Here is a 16,278-nt window from a genome sequence, read left to right on the forward strand (position 1 = left end):
CGTGAAAAGCAAGCCATGGGCATGCAAGGTGGGGTGACAGGCACTTGCAGGTCAGACCTGGGGGGCAGCGAATTAGGGGACTGTCTGAGACTAAGTGAAGGACTCCTTCACTCATTCATTCCCTGATGCTTGCATGTGCCTAATTCTCTTCATTTGACGATAGACGGGGAAGCGTGATGGGCCTTATGAAGGAGGAGACCGAGCATACCTGGATGACAGGGGAGCTGGTATCCTGACGCGTTTGACCTGGGCTTCTGTTTCCGGGTCAGGTCTATTCTGCAGCAGAGCCCAGGGCTGAGAGGGAGGTCCTGAGGCCACATTGCCAGGGTCCAATTCTGCCTCCACCACCAAGGAGCTGCGTGACTGGAGAGATTACCTGTTCCCAACAAGGCTCACCTTCCCTCTGTAAAACGGGAGTAAGAGGAGTGCCTGCCTGGTACAGGATATTGTGAGGGGTACGTCTAACCATCCAGGTGAAGCAGCTAGCATTGGCCCTAGAACATGGGAAGCTAGGAATGTTGCCATTCCCAGAGCTACCTCAAGAAAGACAAAGACACCCAGTGTTTGCAAAATGCTTTATTGTTATTGCTGACACTAAAATCCATGGTTAGTCATTAGGGTCTTCAAATGATACTCTAGTATTCATGTCAGGCCTCCATTCTTCCACCCACAGCCAAGCCCATGAGGTTGTAAGTTAACCCAAAGGACAGTACAATCCTGAGTTGGCCATGTCTACCCTGCTGTCCACCTGCTTTTCTTAAAAGATGAGTGGCGCTTAAATGCATTGATATTAACAGTGATTGGTGGGGAACGTTCTAGCCTTTTTATTTGATTTCAAGGATTCTTCAGTCCCTGACCTGACTTGGGAAAACCGAAGTCCAGAGAGGGATAGTATTATCCAATGCCACACTGCTGGGACAGAAGCCCGATTTCATACTCCCATTCCAGCAGTTTTTTCAAACCATGATGAACTGATAGCTGGTACTGCCAACAGGTGGGAAGCTAGGCTTAGGGATATACTTCTTGTTGGAAATATCTACTGGAACAACGCTCCTACAGAAATTGGTGGTATTGGGCTGGGTAACAGGTGTTTAGATTCTGGGCTTCTCTCTGCCACTAACATGCTGTGTGACCTTGGGCAAGTCAACCAACCTCTCTGGGCCTCAGCACTATTCTCCACTGATGAAAGGCAAGGGCCAAACCAAATGTTCTCCAAGGCACCCATGTCTTGCAATCATGTGAAAAGAAGCAGTCATCAGTGTCTCGATGATATTCTTAATATCATGATTTGTGGGAGTCTCAATAGTCATCCAAACCTGTGTAAATCAGCAGCACCCGGCAGGCAGACAGCCATCATGCACACTCATCTTCCACTATGGAGGCCCATGAGAAACTCTCATCTCAAGGGCGAGTCATTTTGCTGAAGAAAAGGATGTGTTTGCTGTTCTCCACAACGAGCATCAGAAAGGGCCTGTTGAAGACTATCCTTTGAGAGCCCAATCGGGCAGATTTGAACGTGATGCCTGTCCCCGTGGCTGCAGCCGCTTGGGTTCCAGACTCATCCACCTCCACCACGGCTTTGTGCACCATCTATGGGGGAGACATCAGGCATCATGGAGCCACCAGGGGCAGGGAGATACCATCGGGGGAAACAACCAAGCGTCTGCTGATGGCACCACTATCCGAGTCTCTGTGCTCCTGAGCCACGAAGCAGATAGGAGATGAGGTGACTGAACAACTACTGTGCCCCCAGGGCCTAGAGGTGAGTGCACACGTGTCTTTCATTGAATTCTCACTACCTCTCACAGCAAGGGTGTGACTCTCTGAGTTTATAGAGAGAAAAGAGGTTCAGAGAGGTCCAGTGATTGCTGGAGGGCACACAGTAAGTGAAGGAGTCAGCATCTGATTCTTAGGTTTGATTGCTTTAGACAAGACACCTTCTGCAAGACATGGCGCCGGATACAGCTTCCCATTGCTCAGAGGACAAGAGGCAAGGTGAAACCTTTGCTTCTTGAGGGAAAAGAGGAGAGAGAGAGAGAGAGAGAGAAAGAATTCAGAACGAGGGATGCGGTGAATAGAATGGAATAGAATATGACAGGAAAGGATAGTAATTTCTGGAAGTAGGTGCTCAGGAGCTTCTGGGCTCACCTCAGACACCCGGATGCTGGAGAGGTTAGAGATACCGGTCAGGTCGGCGTTGGAGGTGAAGACATCTCTGATTCCCAGCTTGGGGAGGACTTCCTCCAGCTGATAGGAGCCCTCGATGGAGAACTTGGGAAGATAAAGCTCAAGCCGCCTGGAAAGAGAAGAGGACCTTTTCTTAGACTCTCCTAGACCACTGGCTCATATTTCTGCTATCTCTGGGTTTCCTAATGCTCCTCCAGCCTGTTGCCTAGAATGGAACCCATCCAACTCTGGACTTGGACCTGAGCTGTCCCCAGCAGTCACTGTCTACTCAAATGGTCCCACCAGAAAACCCAGCTTTCAGCCCTGCTCCCTCCAGCTAGCTGACTCAGGCCCTGGAGCTGGGACTTCACATGATGTTTCTGGGCTTGGAGGCAGTTCCTGGGCCAGGTGAGTACTCCCGCCACTGCTGTGTGGCCCTGCAGGTGTGAAGAATACCTCTTCATGGGCATTCTGAGCCACTTCTTCAGTGTTTTTTCCTTCAGGCCATTTTCCACCTGCTCCATCCCCCCCTCGCGAGGGAGAATGAAGAAGGCAGTGGCGTTCCCTTGGTAGGGGACTCCCACCACCTTGCAGGAGAGGTTTCGGTCCAGGAGGTAATAAAACTGGCCCTGTTGTTTCATCATGGGGACCCGCACCACCGTCTCTGGGGTCACGTAGAAGTCCTGCTCATGGGTGCTTTTGAGGTTGAAGCTTGTCTCCCACTTAGCTACAGATTAAAATAGAAAAGGAATTAGAAATTGTCAGCCACCAATGAAAAGTGTGCTTACAGTAAACCTACCAGAGAGCATCCTCTTTAGAGCAGTATCATTGGGAGAAGTGACAGCCAAACCTCTTGAATATAAAGACAAGCCCCTTCCTAATTCAGGGGACAGACTAGAACTTTGTGGGGCTATCGTCCCACATTTGCAAAACAAGGAGGTTGGTTTTCATGTCTTCAGACACCCTTTACCCTAAATGTTGTTTGTCTGATTCTCTGATGTTGATCCTCAAGCTCAAATATCCCAGTGAAGAGGGTGAGTTCTTCTCTTTTTCACTCTTTTCCCAATATCGAATTTCAATCTAGGTTTGGAAGAAAGGTTCATAAGGGTCCTGAAAAAAACATGATGTTTCCTGCTGGGGAGTCTTTGGTTGTGCTTCTTGCTCTGTCTGTTTCATATTGGGATATTTTGTTCAAAGTGATACAAGTAATTGCTTTCATTTTCTTAGTGGTTATCAAATATAGATCCAACTCCCATGGCCCACTTAGCTTACTTCACAGCTGTCCTCTGAAGCCTAGCGCTGGACAAGAGGACAAGAAATCTTAGAGCTTGATCCTCACTCTCTGTGACCACAGGAAGGGGGTCTGGTTAACAATTTCACTAGTTTCCTCTTTCCCTTTCTCTCCCCTTCTCTCCCCATCCTCAGTTAGGCCCCACCTAGGGTGCTCGGGGGCTCAACATCTAGAAGGAGAAACAGGCATACAAGCTGAGATGAGTAGCGATATTTACAAGAAATGCCAGGGAGACAAAGTTGGGGAGACCGACTCTCAAGGCAGGGAGAGAAGACGACTCAGAGGAACAGGTTCTTGTCCCAGAATTTCTGGGCTAAGGAAACAGTTCCTAGGAGGGCACAGAGGTGAGATTGTGGGTCCCTCGGAGGAGCTGGCAAAAGCCCTCTAAGTCCCTTCTAAGGCCCACAGTCCTGCCCTGGGTAGCCATGGTGTCCGTTTCTTTGGCATCGTGGCCTTGACAAACTCACGCTTCAGAGTTTATGTGGATGCTGTGGCTTTAAGGGTTCCCGGGGGCCCAAATAGGAACCAGCTTTTCCCCAGTGGAGGAAACAGCCTCAAGCTCTTTATATCGCCTTAGGCACTAAGAGGCGCTTTCCTGGTGGCTCAGCAGTCAAGAATCTGCGTGCAAGGCAGCAGATGCAGATTCAATCTCTGCGTCGGGAAGATCCCCTGGAGGAAGGCATGGCAACCCACTCTGGTATTCTTGTCCGCAGAATCCCATGAACAGAGGAGCCTGGCAGGCTACACAGAGTCTAACACAACTGAAACGACTCAACACACACATACGCACAAAGAAGGCACTGCCTCACTCGGCTGACTATTGACTTCACTCTATTATCAGGGACCAGAGAGAACTAAACCCACTCCCACCCATTTATGTGTGTGGGAAATGGTTTTGTTTCTTCTTTTGTTTTGTTTTGGAGGGATTGTTTCCTTTTGTTTTGTTTGTTTGTTTTTGACAAAAAGCATCTGAAAAGTGAAAGTTCAGATTCAAGCCCAACGGTCTTACCTTTAAAGAAAATGTAATTCACCATGACCATGACCTGGGTGCCATCCAGGCTCTTAATCAAGTCCACAATCTTGCCTTTCGTTTGCTTTGCCACGTAATCGTTGATCTTCTTCTTGGCCCCTTCGGGGTCCTCAAAGTCCGTGGGGAAAGTGTCTGCCAGGTACAGCGTCCTCATGGCTCCCAGGAAGGCCTCCTGGATGGGCAATGTGAGCTTGGTGAACAGGGCGTTGCCCAGACTCAGCTGGAGGCTGTCTTGGGGCTGCTGGAGCTCGCGCAGCAGCCGCTGGGAGGCTTCGTGGAGCTCCTCCTCCGAGCCTTCCCCCGGGCCGATGCCCAGGCCTTCCAGGATCTGCGCCTTTGTGTTGGACCGAGCTCCCAGGGAGAGCATGGCCAGGCTCACGGAGATGCTCAGAGGGGAGAAGATGATGTTCTGGTCGGGGGCGGCTGCGGCCAAGGCCCTGTAGAGGTCAAAGACAAAGTCCCTGCTGTCCGGCGTTGCCGTGGTAACCGTTGGCGGCAGCTCCTGGATTTTCTTCTTTTGGGGGCGCCGGAGGGTGGCCATCCGTGGCCCGAGGAGCACCAAGCAGAGGAAGAGACAGAGACGCATCGTGGCTAACCCCTCGCTCTGAAAGGGAGAGTGGGAAGATGACCTCAGAGAGGGTGGGCGGCCAGCGCATCCTCTCAGCCAGAAGATGGGAAGATTAGAGGCAGAGCTGACCTTCTGAAGGGGGCGCAGGGTCCACCAGTAGCCTCAGAGGGCGATGATGAACCCCAGCGGCTGGGAGGGAGTGAGCGTTTAGAGAGCACGGAGGGGCCGAACGACAGAGACTCGGGGACGTCAGTATCTCTGGCAGGAAGAAGAAGGACAAGGCGGAGGAGTGAGACCCCTGTGGGTACCGGGCAAGAAGACCCTTGTCATCCATAGGGAAGTACCCATCACAGGGGACTGAGGAGTCTCCCCTGGTCTGCCTGCCCAGCAGCTCTGCAGTCACCCGGACCCCAGCAGCCTGTACCCCTGAATGACCCCTATCCCTCACTTTCTTGCTGGGGCGTAGCATTTGCAAGAGCTCATTTCCTGCTATGAGTTCAGGGTAGCTGCTCCCCGTGGTCTCAGCCACACTGTTGGATTTGTCCCTGCTCATTCGGAGCATCCAGGTGGTGGGCGGAGTGCCAGGCTCCTGTGCTTCATGAGTGAACACAGGGCACCATCAGTCTCCCTCTCCTTCCCCAGGGGCTGCTCCAGGACCCCACAAAGCCACCCGGTCCCTCATCAGAGGCATCTTCCTCCCTTGAGGAAATTCTGTCCTCTTACTATGAGCTCCCAGGGAGGGCTTCCCTGGTGGCTCAGTCAGTAAAGAATCTGCCTACAGTGCAGGAGACCCAGGTTCAATCCCTGGGTCGGGAAAATCCTCTGGAGAAGGAAACGGCAACCCACTTCAGTATCCTTGCCTGGAAAATCCCACAGACAGAGGAACCTGGTGGGCTGCAGTCCAGGGGGTCGCAAAGAGTCAGGCATGACTGAGCGACTAACGCACACACTGTGAGCTCCCAGACCCCCCTCTTCTGTGATGGGCTGAATTGTGCCCCCCAAGTCCATACACTGACATCCGGAACCCCAAGACCTCTGAATGTGACTGCGTTTGGAGACAGGGCCTTTAAGAGGCAGTTAAGTTAAAATGAGGTCTTTAGAGCAGGGCCCTGATCCAGTGTGACTGGTGTCCTTGAAAGAAATGGAGATTAGAGAACCGACTTATGGACAAGGGTGTGGGAGAGGAAGACTCTCAGGTGGGCCCTGGGGCTCTGCCATCATTCTGGCCCTGTCCTCCACCCTCAGTATCTCTCCTGCCACCTACCTGGACTCCCCCTGTCCACCCAGAAACCGTTCCTGTGCACGGTCCTCCTAAACCCCTCCATCCACCCACTGTGAACAGCACAGACTCTACAGCCAGCAGTCTGGGTTCAAATCCCAGGCTCGCTGCTCCTTCCAAGTGTGATCTGGAGCAAATCAGTCACACCCGTGTTGCTGCCCCATCTGTACACTGCGGTCAGGACAGAACCCGCACCAGGGGTGCCTGAGGCTTTAAGGAGTCCACATAAGCAATGGCTTGGAACCGGGCCTGATGCAGACGTACCGTCCAAGTGTGAGCTGGTGGTGTGGCCGTGATGGACCAAAGCCCCACTTGAGACCCCCACTTCCCCGGCTGTACCACGAGGCACATACTTTAACACATGCTTTCACAGGAGCCCGGTGGTGGCCAGACAACTAATTCCCATGATGGCCCGGTGTGCACCCCCTTCAGCTGGGTGTGCCCCCCTCCCCGTGGACACCATGTCATCAGGCCCCCCAAGCCCAGGGCGAGCATGGCCACGGAGTCACAGACCCACGCAAAACCAAGCTCCAAAGGGCCCCACACTGCTGCAGTAGACGTGGCTGGTGGGAGGACACCAGTGAGTCTGGGGGGCTGCAGACCTTCCTGTCTTTGTCCGAATGAAACTGAGGGACTCAAGCAAGTCACACGCAGCACCCCTGGCCTCCAAATTGCACCCGAAGGCCTCTCGCCTTCTGAGATGGCCCACACTCTATGGACTGTTTCTACCAGGGCTGTTCTCATCTTCTGAGACAAACCACATTCTATCTATGGAATGTGTGTCAGTTTAAACAAATAAATCTGAGAGAGTCATTTCCTAGGCAGGTTGATAAGAAGTCTAGGGGTCCCCACAGAGAGGGCGGTCTGGAATTCTCAAGGAGGAGAAAAAGGACAAACTTTTTTTTTTCCTCTGCATTCCTCAGTCTTAGTCAAATACACAACTCAGTTTAAACTCTGTACTAGGGATTATGCAACAACAATGTATCCAGATAGAGGACAGTTTCTCCTTCCTGAAAACCTTCTGACTAATCCTGATATCTTAGAATGTATGTTATGGGAGTGGGTCTGGAGGATCTTTCTATTGTCAAAAGCTAATCCTGTTATCCTTAAGTGTAAATTACGGAAGTGGGTCTGGTGAGATCTTTACAACCTTCAGACATTCTTTTGATTCAGTGTAATAATGCTGGGAAGGATTGGGGGCAGGAGGAGAAGGGGACGACAGAGGATGAGATGGTTGGATGGCATCACCGACTCGATGGACATGGGTTTGGGTAAACTCCGGGAGTTGGTGATGGACAGGGAGGCCTGACGTGCTGCGATTCATGGGGTCGCAAAGAGTCAGACACGACTGAGTGGCTGAACTGAACTGAACTGAACTGAATAATTAATTATAAAACATATAATTCCATTGCTAACACTAGCAAGGGGGTACTCTTTCTGCCCCCTTCTGATGCCTATGTCAGAAGCTTTCTCTATCTCCTTTATACTTTAATAAAACTTTATCACACAAAAGCTCTGAGCGATCAAGCCTTGTCTCTGGCCCCGGATTGAATTCTTCTCCTCCGGAGGCCAAGAATCCCGGCCGTCTTTTCGTGGTCCAGCAACAACCTTTCAAATCTACTTCTCATATTATGGAAAACAAACTCAAAAACAAACAAAAAAATAAATCACACCTAAGCCCACAAAGGAAGCTCATTTAGGATGTTCTGTCTGCCTCACCTCCAGTGACCCTGAGCCAAATACAGCAGCTTCAGAGGCCCCCTGCCCATGGGAGGCCCAGGCCCATTGCCAGCACCTGCCACTGCTGGGTGCCGCGATGTCTTGACAAACCTCAGTTCTTTTAGCCTTACATACACCCATGGAGGCAGGTTAGATTACGGGCTATGAGGCAGGAGGTAGATGGACCCCCAGGGGAAGAGTGATTGGAGATTCATTTTCTGTGGACTGAAACTCCAAGAGGAGAATAGCAGGACAATTAAGGGAGCAGGCTGGCCCCTACCCACAAAACACATGTTTCTCTTTCTTGAAGTCAGGAGACCTCCCTGACCACACATGCCCACATAGGCTCCTTGGAGGTCCAAGGAGTGATGTCAAGAAATGCTCTAGCCATGAGCCTCCTCGGTGGGATCCATCTTGGCTAAGAGATGCATCTGCACACATGGGAGGATCCTGAGCTATACCAAATATGGACTGTGAGCCAGGAAATAAAAATGGTTGGCCAATGGAAACCCGGAAGAAATGCTCCATAAAAGCAATTCAAACTGCCATGAGGGTGTGAACTCAGCGACTTTCTCTCTCTGAGTTTGCCTGTGTGTCTAGCCACACTTACTGTAGTCCTTTTCCTCCTAATAAATACTTTACTTGTTTCACTACTTTTCATTTTGTGAGAATTCTTTTTTGCAAAGCAGAAGGGCAGGGCCTTGTCACTGACCACTGGTCTAGTGGCTAGGATCTGGTGCTCTCACCGCCATGACCTGGCCTCAGTCTCTGGCTGGGAACCCAAGCCCTGCTCCAAGACGGTGCAGGCTGAGGCCACGAGATCAGCTCCATTTTATAGACGGGTTGACTGAGGCTCAGAGAACTTGAGTCACTTGCTAGTAGCGGCAAAGCTTGGGCTCAGACCCAGTTTGGACCCTGAAAGCTCATGCTCTGAACCGCCACACCGTTCAGTTCCCCAGATCCCTGGTCCTCCCTTGTCTGTGTCATAGCCTTCCAATTTTGTATTCTCTGCCTCTGCAAAGAATTGAGAAACAGTCTGGGGACTCCCCTGGTGGCCCGGTGGTCACGAATTTGCCTTGCAGTGCAGGGGACATGGGTTCGATCTCTGGTCAGGGAACTAAGACCCCACATGCTACAGAAAAACCGAGCCTGTGCACCACAACTATTGAGCCCAGGTGTCACTACTAGAGGGTCTTCGAGCCACATCGAAGGACCCACAGGACATAACAAAGATCCCGCATGCCCCAAGGCAGCCAAATAAAAAAATAAATAAGAAGAAGTCTGGGCTTCCCATGCTGACACTCCCTTTTTGTTCCCACTTTGAGAGTGACCTTCACGAAGGTCTTCAAAGGGCATGGGTGGGTGGCGTGATTGCTGTGTCTTTTAGTCCGCAGAGTGTTAGAATCATCAATGTAGCAGGATGCTGCTTAAGAAGCAACTCAGTTCAACCCTCCCCCTACACCCACACACAGATTAACACTGAGCTGATAACTACCGTAAAAGAAATGCTTTCAAAGAATAGTTACAGGCCACAGAGGAGTTTCCTGCTTGGACAGCAGAGCCCAGGGGCAGCTGATCAGGGAGCAGGAGTGAGAGTTCCAACCTCCCATCCTCCTGTCCCTGACAACAGCCTGGTGACCTTGGGCCAGGCCCTTCCCCTCTCAGGCCTGGAGGTCTGGTGCTGTGGCCCCACCACTGGCCGCCCCTCTGAAACACCAGCAATCTGATGGACTAGAGCCGCTTCTCTCAGGCTCCCCTGGGCTTCAGGTTTGGGGCTCAGAAAACCTTGCTCCATTTAGCTCTATCCTTCTTATTGATGCCACTATTTATTAAGGACTGATTAAACACTCTATAAATATAACTGCATTTCATCTTTACCAAAAGTACTATTAGTCCCATTTTACAGCCAAATCAACTGAGTCTTCTGATGGCTCAGTGGTAAAGAATTTGCCTACCAATGCAGGAGATGTGGGTTCAGTCCCTGGGTTGGATAGATCCCCTGAAGAAGGAAATGGCAACCCACTCCAGTATTGTTTGGGAAATCCCATGGACAGAGGAGGCTAGCGGGCGACAGACCATGGGGTCCCAAAAGAGTTGGACCTGACCTAACAACTGAACAACAGCAACAAACTGAGTCTTAGCAAAATGGAATAGCTTGCTCCAGCCAGTGAGTAATGGGTCCGGGTTAAAATCCAGACTCCACCTTGTGTACACGCTGCCTCTTGGCTCCGATTTATGAGGATGACACGCTGTTCCCCCTCTTCTGACTCCTAGGTGTCTCCTAACCTGTTCACCTGAAATAGCTCATTTATGTTCCTTGTCTGCCTGCAATGCAGGAGACCCAGGTTCAATCCCTGGGTTGGGAAGAGCCCCTGGAGAAGGAAATGGCAACCCACTCCAGTATTCTCGCCTGGAGAATCCCATGGACAGAGGAGCCTGGTGGGCTACAGTCTATGGGGTCGCAAAGAGTCGGACACGACTGAGTGACTAACACTTCACTTCACTTCATGGCAACACGGAGTTGGTATCATTGTCACAATTGTCCAGGAGAGGAAACAGAGGGTCAGAGAGGTTACTTTTGAGATAGTAGAGGCCTGGGGGTGCACATTTCAGGTTTCCTAGTTTCTATCCAGGCTTTGCAATTGCACTCATGGGCCTCTGGGGGCACACATACAGCTTACGGAGTGTCATGCCAACCTTGAGCCCGTGGAGAGTCTTCAGGCTCTGTGAACCTGGCTCTCAGGAGACCAGCCCCCACTGCGCGCTGGCAGAGCCTGGCCTGGCTGACCCTCTCCTGGGTCCCTGACGCCAGCGTGTCTGCTGAGATGCTCCCACATGTCAGAGGGAAGAGAGCGGATCGATCAAGCTGACCTGGCACCCCAGGCCAAATGGACTCGCAATGACAGAAGTTGGGCATCAGATAGGCAGGCCCTGGCTGGCCCTCCCACTGGTCCCTCACCATCCAGCCTGGAAATCTGCTGGTGTTTATTCCAAATGTTAGGCAACAAAGTCCCACAAAGGTTGACTTTGGACTCGGCTGTGGGAGGCAGCCGTGTAGCTCAGGAGGGTCTGTCTACTATCTGCTAATTACACAAAGAGACACAGGACTTGGAGCCCAGGCAGAGAGGGAGAGATAAAACATAACTCCCCCTAGATCCTACAGACCAGGGGAAGAGCTTTCTGGAATCAGGGCACTGGGGAACTTTCTTAACCTCCTTCCCTATCTCCAGACCATCAGCAGGGCTTGTGGGTTTCCAGCTCTGAAATCTGCCTGCCTCGCCCCATTTTCCTTGCTATCATTCCATTGGAAGCCTCTTTCTCTTGAACTCTGCTTCTCCTGCCCCTGAGAGCCATTCTACATACATAAGTATATTCTGATATAATCTCCTTCGATCACAAACACAGACAGGGCGCTCCCTTGCCTAAGGGCATCATTGCTGCTCACCGGCTTGGTAAAACCTGACTGTGATTGCATGATAACCCATGAGGCTGCCGGCTCTGTCTGGCTCTCACCAGCTGCACCTGACCAGCTCTGCCCCCCAGGACACACGTCTTGTTTTTCAGTTCCTAACACAGAAGCCCTGTCCAAGCCCTGGGCCCTTGTACACTCCGCCTTCCCTCTCGGAAACCTTTCCCCTCCTCTTTCACCAATGTCACCTGCTCTCTGGGTCCAGGCTTCCACTTATCTTGATGGTACCCTGTTTACATTTGGCCATGCCCTCACCACTGCTATTCTCTATAAGGGCTCCTTTGATTGTTTCTCTCATGGTTCCATCAATTACAGAAGTGAAATTATATATGGGTGTGCTGCGGGCTTCTTTTGTCCAAGCCTCTCCCCTACTAGAACATGTGCTTGTAAGAAAGGACCTTCATCTCTATTGGTCCCGCCATGACACTTTCAGTCAAGAGGTGGTGTTCCAGCACCCCTGTGGAATGAATGGATGAGTGGATGGATGAATGGACCCGGGCTCCTTCTCTGTAATTCAGAGGTGTTAGACCACGTGCTGGCCACCGAGTCATGGAAGTGAGCCAGGCTGGGCATCCAGGGCTGAGCCCTGGCATTCCTGGGGCTAACTTGCCAGCTGACCTTGAATAACTTCCCCACTGAAGCTGAGCTTCAGTTTCCTTTCTCTTTCTTTTCTAAAACTACTTTATTGAGGTCTGACTGACCTGCCAAAGGCTGTACATATTTACTGTACACAATTTGATCAGTTTGGAGAGCAGGGAAGTACACACCTGTGAAACCATCACTGCCATCCACCACCTCCCAAAGTTCCCTCCCATCCCCTTTATTCTTCAAGCTGTGGGTTTCTTGATCTGTCAATAGGATGTTGTCCCAGAGGAGCAGTTTCCCTTTTACTGTGGTGTTTCATGCCCAAAGCCTCATCTTTAGAAAAACTGAAAATTGCACTCAATGTATGTCTACATTTTGCTTACTTAGCAAGTGGCCAAATGACCACTCTGGGTGGCAACCTCCTGGCAGGTCAGCCTTATCTTAGGGAAACAGACTGTATTCGATCATTTTTCCTGACTTCTGAAGGTGAAAGATTCCAGGCACAGAAAACAATAGAAGCTATAGTTTGTCCAGCATGTTCCGGGTACCAGACGTTTTGTCCCCACCACCTAGTTCAGAGTTTCTCAGAACTGTTGGCATTTGGAGCCAGATTGTTCTTTGCGGTAGGGGCTGTCCTGTGTAGCGTAGGTTGTTCACAGTATCCCTGGCCTGTCCTCTCCTCCTGGAAGCCAACAGCGGCATCCCCTCCAGTTATGACAACTAAATGTGGCTCCAGAAGCAGCAGTGCCCAAGAGGCAAAATCATGCTTGGGTGAGAACCACCACTTTATTTAATCTTCACAATCACACCCTGCAAGGGGTACAATAATTTACATCTTATCCATGGGAAAGCTGAGACTCAGCCAGATATAGCATTGTCCCCAGGACTACACAGCGTTGGGCATGGTGGGCGGGGGTGGACACACACACATCTCTGCTGCCTCGGAGGCCCTGGCTTCCTGCCTCCCCACCACTGTCCTGCTCACCCTGGGACACCTCCAGAGTTTTTAAGCCCTCCAAGTACCATAACTCCAGAGGCCATTCCCCACTCCCCCACCACCGCCCCAAACCCCACGGGCCCTCGATCCACATTGCCTGTACTTACTCTGGCCGGTGATAAGCGTGCACACAGCAGAGGCGACAGTCGGTCGGGCTTGGTAGAGAACTGGCTGGACTGGAGCCAGCATCTGTCACTGACCAAGCAGAGCCCTGACTCCGCCTCCCCCCGACTCCGCCCCCCGACTCTGCCTCTCCCCTGGCTCCGCCCCTTCCCTGGCTCCTCCCTGTCCAGTCGTTGGCAGGGCTGAGCTCTGACCAGGACCGCTCCCTCACTGCCCTGAAAACCCTACACCAGCCACCAATTGCCATGGCACAAACACCCCAGGCAGACCAGGCTGGACAGGTGACAAGCTGCCCAGACACAAGGAGAGAGACACCCTCTCAAACCCTCTTTCGCTTTGTTTCCTGCAGCCAATTTGCTGCGGATCTGAGGAAGTGAGAGCCCAAGCTCTATGCAGGCTGTGCACTTAGGAGGTTCATGGACCCCTACAGTCAGCTCCTGGTGTAAATTAGATGTATCAAGAGGGTCTTTGCCTGGAGAATCCCATGGACAGAGAAGCCTCCATGGGATCACAAACAAGAGTCAGACATGACTTACTGACTAAACCACCACCACCACCACCACAATGGCTGAGATGAGCGATCACTGTCTCCACCCCTCTTATTGCACCAATAACTGAACTGAGGCTCAGAGAGATGAAGGGACTTTTCAGGCATGTGCATCAGTTAGAGACAGAGTGGGGCCGAGTGCTCAGGCCACCAGCTTCAAGGCCAGTGTTCTTTGCAAAGCAAAGGTCTGTCTCCAGGATTTCTGTGGGCTCAGTTGAACTGTCCTTTTCTACTTTGACACTGGGGCTTCAAAACTCAGCCCCACGCTTTCAGGACTGTTTCCAAGTGGTGGGGTGTTGGCTCAACCCTTGTTTCATTGCCAATGTCCCCATGCCTGGGGCTTCCAAATACTGAGGTGTACAGTGTGTGGCCATGACCCAGAAGGCTGTGTGAGTAAATGTCAGGTGTGCAGTTGGTAGAGGAAACAGAGGATCGGGTATTACCCAGAGAAAGTGACCTTGCTGCTCAGCAAACAGGGTCCCTCTACAACCTCTGAGACATCCGCCTTCTCACTCCGTAATTTTGGATCCAGTTTTGGCCCTTTATCTAGTTTAGTACTTCCAACCACCCTGCAGAGGGGATAATACTGAGCTTTGCCGCAATCTAGAGACAAGCACAGTCCTACCTGGCACCGGGTCCTTGCTGTGTGCTCACTACCTTCTCCAATCACTGGATGATGGATGCTGGAATCCCTATGGAATCGGTGAGAAGACAGAAGTCGAGAGAGGGTAGGTGATCAGCCCAACGGCGCATAGGGAGAGGCATTAACAAGGGGAAACTAGGTCTCATTTGTTCAGGCTTTGTTTTCCATCCATTGTGCCATGTGATGTAAGCAAGAGTCCCTCATCTCATAACCAAGAGATTCCCAAACTATGCTTTATAGGAAGAAAATCAGTGTTTGTTACCTTTCGAGAGTCTCTTGCAAGAACAAAGTCCCCCACAAGGAGATCAAACCAGTCAATCCTCGAGGAAATCAGTTCTGAACATTCATTGGAAAGACTGATGCTGCAGCTGAAACTCCAATACTTTGGCCACTTGATGTGAAGAACTGACTCATTGGAAAAGACCCTGATACTGGGAAAGACTGAAGGCAAGAGGAGAGGGGACAACAGAGGATGAGATGGTTGGATGGCATCACAGACTCAATGGACATGTATTTGAGTAAACTCTGGGAGATAGTAGGAGGACAGAGAAGCCTGGCAGGCTACAGTCCATGGAGTGGCAAAGAGTGAGACACAACTTAGCAACCGAAGAACATCAGACCTGTGTAGTATGGATAACAACATCTCCCCAAAGATATCCATGTCCTAACACCCAGAACCTGTGACAGTGACCTGATAGAACGAAAGGGACATTGATCTTGAAACCGGGTTGGGGAGTACTATTATGGATTTCCCAGGTGAGTCCTAAGAGTTATCATAAGGGCCCTTCTTTATGAGGGAGAGACGCAGAATGAGAAAGAGAGAGGGGAGAGAGAGAGCAGAGTCAGAGGAGGCGAGGGAATCAGTGTTTGTTACCTTTTGAGAGTCTCTTGCAAGGAGACCTGATCAGGGAAGCAGGAAGAAAGAAACAATGTGATGTGGGGCCTTGGGCCAAGGAAGGCCCATTTTGAACTTCTGACCTCCAAGCCATAAGAGAATAAACTTGTGTTGCTTTACCCGACTCAGTTGGTCCTAATCGGTTACGGGAGCAATGGGAGACTAGTGTAATACCTTAAAACGGGTTTCCGATGAAAGATGGGACTAAACAAGATGCTGAAAAGACTTCTCTAGCCCGTGTGTATGTCTGTGAAGGCATCCCAGGTAGTATGTCCCAGGCTTACATTCTAGGCACTAGCTTGAGAATTTGGGGAACGGGGCAAGCCCTGACTCCCCATTGCCGCTCAGAAGGGCTCTGAAGGAAGGGGAGCTGGGGATGGGGACACTTGGAAGAGAAAGTTCTGAGGGTGTCTCAGGGCACGGATTAGTCTGCTCTGGCTGCCAGAACAAAAGACTACGGGCGGAGGGGCTCATACAAAAGAAACATGTTTTTCACACTTCTGGAGGCTGGAAGTCCGAGACCAAGGTGATGTCCAGGTTCGTTTCTAGTGAGATCTGTCTTCCGGGCTTGTAGATGGTGCCTTCTTGCTGAGTCCTAACGCAGCCCCTTCTCTGTACCTGTGTGGGGACAGAGAAAGAGGGGGAGAGAGAAGAAGGAAGCTCTGGTGTCTCTTCCTCTAATAGGCACACTTGGTTCTAAGAGATCAGGATCCCATCTTTAAGACCTCACTGAACTTTAATTACTTCCCTGAAGGCCCATTCACTGGGGGTTCAGGCCTCAATATACAAACTTTTGGAGGACACAATTCAGTCCACAACTGGGGTGAGACAGTAGGATGAGCCAGAGGCCGGGATATGGGAATTTAAAGGACCAAGTAAGTCATGCTACATTTATTTTTCCATTGACCTCAAGAGCAATGAAGAGCACTATTCCCAATAGGTGAGTTTCACCCTGGGTAGAACTGA

At 51.1% G+C, this 16,278-nt stretch overlaps 1 protein-coding gene across 2 annotated transcripts; it reads right to left on the minus strand.

The window, feature by feature from the left end:
• Positions 1-561: 561 nt before the first annotated feature.
• On the minus strand, positions 562-13,282 carry SERPINA5 (serpin family A member 5). Of its 2 annotated transcripts, XM_081550590.1 has the most exons (6): positions 13,212-13,282; positions 5,185-5,313; positions 4,467-5,091; positions 2,623-2,893; positions 2,149-2,296; positions 562-1,590 (listed from the first exon to the last, which is right to left on the minus strand). In XM_081550590.1, the coding sequence occupies exons 3-6, from the start codon at positions 5,071-5,073 to the stop codon at positions 1,402-1,404; spliced, it is 1,215 nt and encodes a 404-aa protein (XP_081406716.1). In that variant the 5' UTR covers positions 5,074-5,091; positions 5,185-5,313; positions 13,212-13,282; the 3' UTR covers positions 562-1,401. The 2 variants fall into 2 exon arrangements, with proteins under 2 accessions (XP_081406716.1, XP_081406715.1); XM_081550589.1 differs by lacking the exon at positions 5,185-5,313.
• Between the last annotated feature and the right edge of the window lie 2,996 nt (positions 13,283-16,278).

Source organism: Giraffa tippelskirchi, chromosome 12 (assembly GCF_054371585.1).
Source record: "Giraffa tippelskirchi isolate mGirTip1 chromosome 12, T2T-mGirTip1v1.2.pri, whole genome shotgun sequence".
NCBI lineage: Eukaryota > Metazoa > Chordata > Mammalia > Artiodactyla > Giraffidae > Giraffa > Giraffa tippelskirchi.

Bases quoted from the DNA above. Each gene is read 5' to 3' on its own strand.
- SERPINA5 (XM_081550589.1), bottom strand. From the start codon at position 5,073: ATGCGTCTCTGTCTCTTCCTCTGCTTGGTGCTCCTCGGGCCACGGATG. The intron at 2,297-2,622 runs GTATTCTTCACA...TTCTCTTTCCAG, and splicing joins CTCAGAATGCCCATGAAGAG to GCGGCTTGAGCTTTATCTTC. The intron at 1,591-2,148 runs GTGAGCCCAGAA...TCTCCCCCATAG, and splicing joins CCAGCATCCGGGTGTCTGAG to ATGGTGCACAAAGCCGTGGT.